Below are 9,206 nucleotides of genomic sequence, written 5' to 3' on the forward strand. Positions count from 1 at the left end.
ACCCTTTTTCTTTATTTTTGACCGATGGGGTGTGTGGTATGGTACCCACTATTTTTGTGTGGTGAGTGGAAAAATGATGTGGCGAGACGTGATATTACAAATAGTGTGGTGAATGTGGTAATTGGTAAGGTACCCTATGGCCTTAAGAAAGCTATAAAAACACAATTGTAATATTTCTCATTCCGAACACTAAAATTAAAAAATATGGACACACTTAGCAATGGCCGTCGAATCAACAAACGAAATAACTGAATAAACACATAAATTGATCTCAGAACATGGTTTAACAAATTTGCTTATACATTCATGGAATCATGGCCCAAACAAGGCCCATTGCGACCCTTGAAAAGCATTCCATGATCATGGTAAACAAATTCACGCGTTCTTTACTATCGACTACAAATGTTATAGCCTCGATTGGTGTGGATGGACAATTTCAAATGCAGTTGAGTACTCATAAGTGATGAGTAATGTTGTAGAAACTTGTTGGTCGACTTTACTTTTCTCCAACTAAAGTCGTCATTGTTTATTCCGTCAATGCAAATGTTGTCTAGCTTTCAACAAAATACATTCAATATCAACAAAATCAAACACATTAGGATAATAGACGTTCTCAAACCATATTTGAGTACTACATGTATCCTTGAGTTTCCATTATGCCTACCTACTTTGTTGTTTAACAAGTTTCATTTCACTTTAAACGTTTATAATATTCTTTGTCAACAAATGCCTACCTTCATTGACTAGCAAAAATTTGCAGACAAACAACATAAACATAACTATGTTCTTAATTAAAATAGAAACATAAGCTCAAGATTATTATACATGGGGAACAAAAACACTCGACCGAATTCATAAAAGAACACCAAAACACATAGACCAACTTTATAATTTACCCTAAAATCCCTATAGATAATAGTATCAACCCAGCTTACCCTAACTTAAACCAATAATCAAACCTTATAATTTACAACAAAAATTACGACTCAAACAATTACCAATTGCTAATTTACATAATAATAACATCTCCATTTTATTTAAAGAAAGTAACTTAGCTGCTCTTTCTTTCTTGAGCCTCCTTCCCCATACAACTCATTCCACTGTTTCAGCTCCCCCATCACACATCCCTCCCCCGCAAAACTAGCCGCCACCTGTCGCCGAAAGAGGGTATTTTAGACATTTCATATTTTAATTAAATAAAAAAAAAAAAAACACAACAGTTTCAAAACTATTATATTACTTGATTCTTCGCCTGCCTCATATCTTCCATGTTCAGAGGTCTCAATGTAATAACACTTTCCTTTTCTTCTTTTGTGTCTTTGGCATCCGCTTCACCACTTCCCTTCTTGTCCTTTAAATTTACAAAATAAAAATACATTAAATTGAAGAATAAAATTAGAAATAAATAAAAAAAAAGCAAGTAAATAATGACTTACAATATCCTTTTGTCTCTCTTGTTGCATTAGCTCTCTTACAGGTCGATAAGCTGCTGTTACACACAAATTCTGTTTCAGTAGTTAATGCCAATATTATATCTAGATCTAGAATAAAATAATAAATACATTCTACTCAATAAAACAATAAAAAAAAAAAACAAACCTTGAGATCGCTTCCACTATATCCTTCTGTCATGATTGCAAGCTCCTTAAAGTCCAACTCTTCCACTTTTTCTTTTGTTAACAGAGTTTTCAAGATCCTTTCTCTGTTCTCCACCGATGGTAGACCCACCATAATTCTGTACATCCAAAAAATATATATATATACAAGGACCATTTTTGTAATTTACTCAAGTTTCAAGGCAAAATCGAAAAAAAAAAACCTTCGTTCAAATCGTCTAATAATGGCTTCATCAAGGTCAAACGGACGATTAGTGGCGGCAAGAACAAGAATCCGTTCCCCGGTTTTAGTCAACAGCCCATCCCAATGCGACATAAACTCGTTTTTAATTTTCCTCATAGCCTCATGTTCCCCGACACGTGTCCGTTGCCCTAACATGCTATCCACCTCATCAACAAATATTATCGTCGGCGACACCTTTGCAGCGAGTGTGAACAACGCGCGCACGTTTTTCTCGTCTTCTCCGAACCATTTGGAAGTGATGGTGGACATGGAGACGTTGATGAAACTTGCTCCGGCTTCATTTGCGATTGCTTTTGCCAGCATGGTTTTTCCGGTGCCAGGTGGCCCAAACAGAAGGATGCCACGACATGGTTTTAGAAGTCCTCCGTTGAATAGATCTGGTCTTCGAAGAGGAAGCATCACCAGTTCTTGTAGTGATTCTTTTATTTCGTCTAAGGCTCCGATGTCGGCGAATGTTACGCCGATTTCGTTCGCTGGGATTACCTCCGGCCGTATCCGCTTTTCGAATTCGTTGTCGGGAACTTCCTGGTGGTGGTGGTGACGTGGATCAGACGTAACAACTTAGTACTAGTAGTAATTTATCAGATTGACATGACACGTGGCGGGATACTATTGGTTGTTTTATATTTATATTTTTATTTTAACTTGCAAAAAAAGAATGACCTAAATATCAACTACTATTTTAGTTAATATAATAATAGTTAGTAGGGTGATCTTTATAACTTTGTATGTTAAATGGATAAAGAAATATTATTTTATTAATATATATTTTTAGTTATATGCTATTTAAGTTGGAAAATATTTTATAGTGTTAAGTTGGGAGGTGGCCTAACCTTTATATGCCTTTTATTCGTATAATAACAGTTAATGGGTACCTATTTTTGTAAACTTTAAATATTAATTGGATAAAGAAATATTATTTTATTTTATAATACTAAAATATATGTTTAGTGTAAATTTTAACATGTTGGAGATGAAAAAAGTTTGATTGTAACTTTTACACAAAAATATGTAATTTATAATTAGAGTTGGCCTAATAATAAAAACTTGTCGACATAAAAATTAAACTTTATTTTATTAGAAAGACAAAATATATTCAAATTTTATATATATATTTTTGTGAAAATAGAAAGACAAAATATTGGTATAATTATACATACAATTCCAAAAATTAGTAATTTTGTATTAATGTTTAATTTGTTTTTATGTTTGGTTATTTTTGCTTTTATAATGAAATAATTTTTATTTTTTACTTTTTATATAATCTTAAAAGTAATAGAATTTGATTATAAATAATAACTTTTGATAATGAGAGTGGGTTGGATAGTTAATAAAATAACCAAATTAGGTCACTACAAATATAGCCTTAGATTGGGATCTAGGCTTTGATTTGAATAGGAAATAAAGTTACATCATCCAAAAAGGTGGAAGGTGGGAAAAGGGACTTAATATATTTTTGTAAAAAGACATATATACCCTTTCAATTCTCATCAACAAACATGGGGTTAAAAATAGTAAGAGACATAAGGTACCGGTTTTGGAGGAAGAGCTTTTTCTGCATCATTTTTGTTATCAGATTTTGATGCAACACTTTCTGGTCCCTACACCAATTATAAAATTCTTTTTTTATACCAAAATAATCCATCATTCAGTCATGTGTTGATATGTACATTGTACAAAACAAACCTTTGATGACTCAGCATTTGTCTCAAGCTTTAAAGTATCTTTCCCACCACAATACCCCTCTTGAAAGATGCTCAATCCATGTGACAAGCTGCAAAAAAAAAAAAAAAAAAAAAAGTAAAGTAAAGCTTCTTAATAGTTTATTTTTTAGTAGCAATATTTATAGTTTACCTGGTAGATGATATAACAAGCTTTCCATTTCTGTATTCTGGATCTTTATGAAGCATCAAATGATGAGAAATTGCAGAAATCACAATTTCTTGAATGTAATTACTGATAAACATTGTGTCTGCATGACAAATTAAACCTAAATCATCACATTCAAGATCATTTGCTGCTAAAACCTCAGTGATGTGATTCTTGTTGTCTTGAAACTGTATGTCCTTCATTTGCTCTTCTAATTGTGCTTTCCAGTTTATGAGATGAAATTCATCTTCAGGTGGTTTGATTTGAATATTGTAAGGAAATAAACAAGAAATTTTCTCGTTTATTTCGCCTTTTTTGTCATCTGCATCCAAGATTTTGGAAGCTAAAACTAATGTTGAACCTGATAGTCTCTTCAGCATTTTATCAAACAGGTTGTATGTTTGTTTTGATTGTAGAAACCTCTCTACATCTTTGATATAGAGAATAATGCCAGTTGTTGAAAAGGAGACTAAAATCTGCAAAAATTTTGGTCAATTTTGTGATTATCACAAAATTTTGAGCTTGACTTTTTTAAGAATGAGTGGAAGAAGTTACCTTGTATAATTCCTGCAAAAATACTCTTTCATCAAAAGGGTAGTAGCTGCTCACAACCTTTTTAGAATCTAAGAGAGTAAACATATTTCAAAGATTAGCAACATATTAACATATGAATTTATACTTTCTTTTCATACCTCCATTATTTTCCTTTGTTGTGGATAATGATCCAAGTAAACTGGACATCCGATCAAACGCCATGTCAGAGATACACCATTTGATAGACTACACAAGGAAGAAACTTTATATTAAAAGTTTAAAACCTAATCATGTTCAATACAATTTGATCTTAAAACAAAAGGATAAAAAGCAACCCTTTTGAGTAAATCATGTTGTACTTACAGAGTCTTTCTTTGATGTACCATACTTGCTTTGCATCTGTTAGTAAATGCCAAATATTAGTACAAGATATGGAATTTTGAGCTTGAAGAAAAAGTTACTAGTAGTATGTTAAATGTTAATCAATCACCTTTACAGACAAGTCTATGATGTCTAACACTAGCAGCTTTGCTTCAAATTCATGTGACAAAGCCTTTGCAAGATATTGGTGGTAAAATTCTATAGAAAGTAACATGTATAACAGTATAAGATGGTAAATTTATTAAGTTATGAATGAGTTCAGAGTTAAGAATATTGAAATGTGGGAATAGGTGACTTAATTACCTGCAGGCCCTGACAGCAATATAGCCCTACTTGCAGGTGAAAGATTTCGGGTGTGTTTGGAAACATCCAAGTGTTTCAAATGAACATATGCTGCACTTGTTAATAATGCTCGAGTTCGTTCACTGGTATAGAGATTTAACAAAAAAGGGAGGTGAATTAGTTAGTTTGGTTCAAGAAACTACATAAAGATTGAAATCCTAATTCAATAGGATAGTTTTGCTAATTAAGAACAGCATTTTGAAGTAGAATAATACCACTTTCAAATCAACCTGTATCACCTGTCAAACCTTCTGATAGCAAATCATTTGGTGGTTCTTTAATCGAAAGGGTTTGTAACTTTGTTTGTTTGATTTTGAAGTTAAACAAAAAGAGAGTCATAATTGGGAAGTTGCTATATGTTTCGATTGAGAAAGGTTCAATTGGTATTTCAAACTTGTTGGCTTAATATACATTCACACAAGATTTTGATGAGAAGAGAAGTGAAACCAAAGAGTCAAAGACATTAAATATAACATAATTTCTATTTGGAAAAGGCTTTTTATAAGTGCACACTCTGTATAACAGGCTTACAAGTTCAAGATGAGGATGATGATTGATAGGGAAGATGCTAAATATAGATCATAAAATTGTCGAGATGGATCTGTTATCAAAATCCATTAAAAAAAATCCTCTTCGCAGGCTGTAGATGAACAATAGAAATGATCATCAACTAGTGTAGTAAATGATATAAAACGAGCTTACCAGTTCTCTTTCACAGACAAATTGCACACTTTTAATTCATACGTTTATTCAAACCACTTTAAAACCAAAGCTCTAGAAAAATCGATAGATATAATTAACTGTGACTCTGTGAGTTCAAAATTTTATAAATCAACATCTAAAATTAATTATTGATCATTAACAGTGCTGAATTGCAGCTCGAAGATTAGTGTTCTCATCACATATTAGAATCTAAAGTCTAAACAATACTCAATAAACGTGATAAGTGATAACACAAAGTAACAAATCATATTCACCTGATGTAATAAGGGAAATCCTTAAACGTGACCTTATCATCTCTATCGTCGACGATAAGGCGGAGAAGCTCCTGTTCAATTTGCGCCGCCGTGAGGCCTTCTTCCAAACCACCGCTACTCCATTTGTTTACCCCAAGCCCGACACCAACACCTACACCTACACCCACGCTCAATGCCGACAACAAAATGTGCTTCTGTTCCATCTCTGTATATCGCAACTCGATCTAATGCTTTAATTTCGCCGATCTATGTTCCACATCATTCAATCTTGCAACACGACGACTAACATAATCAAATCCATGTGTAACCATGCCAAAGAAGACGTGAAGAGATTTGTAAACAATGCGTTCAAGTGTTCATGAGGGGACGTTGGTTGATTTCGTTTGGATGGATTTTTAGAGAGAGAGAGAGAAAAGATTTGGATTTAGAATCTTAGATATAAGTATCTGCGCGTATATATAGAGAGAGAAGGTGTGCTCTGTGATTTAATTGGTGGAACACTAAGCAATTCCACTGTTGACATTCTAACTATACCACGCTGACTTGATTTTGGTGGGAACCCTTTTTCCTTGTTATTTCTGGATCCGGCAAAAGCTTTTAGAATTAGAATTAGGTAAAAGCAATTTCAAGGGTGTGTACGGATTTTGAAAGAAATTATGTATGGTGTTAGAAGGAAAATGACTAATTTTTAATATTAATTTAATTTGTAATATTTTTTTGTGAAAAATGTTTATTTAACCAAAGTGTTTAAGATTTTTTAGTGTTTTATGATTTGGAAAATGACACAAATATCTTATGAACTTTTTAGGGTCGGTCAATTTAGTCACTAAATTATTTTCGTGGTTTTATGAGGGAACAAACTCATGGTCAACCTGTCTATTTAGTCCCGTAGACTTGTTTTAACCAATTTGCTTGCCACATCTACAATATTTGCCACATCAACCATGATGTGGTCGACATGTGGTTGTCTACTTGGAACTGTGGGACAACTTATGAGTCTTTTTCCGAAATATTTAGTTTCTAAAACACAACTGTGCACTACCATCTTTCTTTCTCTCTCTCTCTCTCTCTCTCTCTCTCTCTTCTCTCTCTCTCTCTCTCTCTCTCTCTCTCTCTCTCTCTCTCTCTCTCTCTTCTTTCTCTCTCTCTCATTTCCCACCAGAGCCAACCCACCACGGGAGCCTCCTTCGTCGTCGTCTTCACAACATCGGTGTTTAACGCCTCCACGGTGTCCCCCCTTCACCGCCTTTAGCCTTTGATGCAATCGAATCTGGATCTACTTCTTGGAGAATCAACGTGGCCATCCACTCCAACCATCACTATCGCCGACGATGTTCTCCGCCGGAGAATCAACTTTCTGCCGTCCTATCTCTCTCTTCGACCGCTGCAGCTTCCCGTTAACGTTAAGTATTCCAGTCTCCATAAAAGACTCTCTCTTCATTTGGTTTTCAGACTGGTTTCTCTGGTAGATTTTCGTATCTAGATCTGGAATAGAATTCTCCGACGATTCACTAACTTTGATTTCTCCAGTGATCGGTTTAGAGTTTACTTCAGATATGATTCATTTATCTTGATAAACAATTTCTTCGCGTTTGAGAACAGGAGGAGCATCGCCACTTACATTGTTAATGATATCTTCATACATATCAGTTCCGACATTATCCACAAAGCTATTAGCTTCAGTAAGATGGCCATTTTACAACGACAGTTAACACAATCACGTTATCGATTAGAAAAATGGAGAGAGAACTAACGATGATTGAGAGAAACTGCTAAGTTTTTCTTGTTTATCGAATGGTAAAAGGTCTTTTGACTAGAAAAATCTGAGGATGTGTATTAGATAACGATGATTGAGAAAAATTAGCAATTATACCTCGAGTTTTCAAGTGGGTTTTGATAGAAATAGGTGAGGTTTTGGCAGAGGTTTTCTGGTGGTATTCGAAGGTAATGAACCGATTGTGAGTGGTAGGTTGGTTATGGAGTTATAAGGTGTGTTTAGGGTGGGGAAAAAGATAAATAGTATTGGGTTTATTAGATGCTTCATGAGGTTGTACATTCAAAGTCAATGTAGGATAAGGGAAAATTGGTTAACAAATGTCTATGTGGAAAAGGGGTAACTGTGTGACCCTTTCATTTTATCCAAAAAGATGTAATCAACCCAACAAAAATGATTTTGTTCCCTCATAAAACCACAAAAACAGTTTAGTGACTAAATGGACAAACCCTTGAAAGTTCGTAGGGCATTTGTTTCATTTTCCCTATATAATACGACATTACTTTTTGTAGTATCTAATACTAAAAAAATAAATTCATAAAATAATAAAATTTCTAAAGTCCAATTTATAAAATAGGGTTCTATTTTACCATAGATATTCAAAAGATGGTCATTTTATGATAAATAAGATAAGTGGTTTCACGATAACTTTGATATGGTTTAAGATTTTATCTGCATTGCTGTCTAGAGCTTGAAGTTTAGAAGTGATAGCTGTCACTTGATAACCAAAAAATAAGTCAAAATTGGTATCGAAAGAAATCATGAGTTTGGTTTCAATAAGGGGTTCAAGAAATTTTTGGGTTGAGAAACATTTACTTCAGATTGCTGGACATAATGATCATAAAAGTGAGATTGTATGTCTCTTCAATCCTTTGTATCCTACGATTTAGTACATTGTAAGAAACTGAATTATGAGAATATCTTAAAAAACATCCTTCATCGAATTTAGATTGAAACTTTGAAAGATTATCTTTAAGATTAATGATGGAACACATCCAACACAAATATGAAAAAAATTTAAAATAGACTTTCGATTATTTATAACTTTGTAAGGATAATATTAAATATTCTAAAGAGTAAAAGAATGGTTCTATAATGATCCAAAAATTCAAACCAATTTTTTTATTTTTAAAATATAAGTTTAACAGCTCAAAATCATGTCCTATAAAATACGAGTACCATAGTTTCAATCATCACAACAATCTAGAAAAAATATCAAAAAAATACGGAAGCCAAATATCATTAAATAGGAGATGCACATTCTTCACGGTCCAGCTGGAACCATCCTACTACTTGAAAATATTTAATCTACAACTGTAAACACAAAGCTTAATAAGTTTCCCAAAATATCACAAACATCACAGTAATAACTACACATAAAGGATTGGGCCTCTTTAGCTCATGACCAGTACACTGTTTGACTCATAGCCTACCCTGATCTTGTCATCAGCCCAACATGTCACATACCA

At 33.5% G+C, this 9,206-nt stretch overlaps 1 protein-coding gene across 3 annotated transcripts; it reads right to left on the reverse strand.

The window, feature by feature from the left end:
* Positions 1-770: 770 nt before the first annotated feature.
* On the reverse strand, positions 771-6,400 carry LOC145072074 (P-loop containing nucleoside triphosphate hydrolases superfamily protein). Of its 3 annotated transcripts, XM_079018439.1 has the most exons (14): positions 5,964-6,399; positions 4,948-5,069; positions 4,754-4,842; positions 4,627-4,662; positions 4,422-4,509; positions 4,285-4,352; positions 3,715-4,205; positions 3,547-3,634; positions 3,393-3,461; positions 1,820-2,385; positions 1,600-1,735; positions 1,437-1,505; positions 1,241-1,351; positions 771-1,151 (listed from the first exon to the last, which is right to left on the reverse strand). In XM_079018439.1, exons 1-14 carry the CDS (start codon positions 6,164-6,166, stop codon positions 1,038-1,040), a joined length of 2,250 nt encoding a protein of 749 aa, XP_078874565.1. In that variant the 5' UTR covers positions 6,167-6,399; the 3' UTR covers positions 771-1,037. The 3 variants fall into 3 exon arrangements, with proteins under 3 accessions (XP_078874565.1, XP_078874567.1, XP_078874566.1); XM_079018441.1 differs by lacking the exon at positions 771-1,151 and having other exon boundaries at positions 1,319-1,351; positions 1,437-1,486; positions 5,964-6,400; XM_079018440.1 differs by lacking the exon at positions 771-1,151 and having other exon boundaries at positions 1,319-1,351; positions 1,437-1,489; positions 5,964-6,400.
* Positions 6,401-9,206: the final 2,806 nt, after the last annotated feature.

This window comes from Lactuca serriola, chromosome 9 (genome assembly GCF_051521515.1).
Source record: "Lactuca serriola cultivar US96UC23 chromosome 9, Lser_US96UC23_V15, whole genome shotgun sequence".
Taxonomy (NCBI): Eukaryota; Viridiplantae; Streptophyta; class Magnoliopsida; order Asterales; family Asteraceae; genus Lactuca; species Lactuca serriola.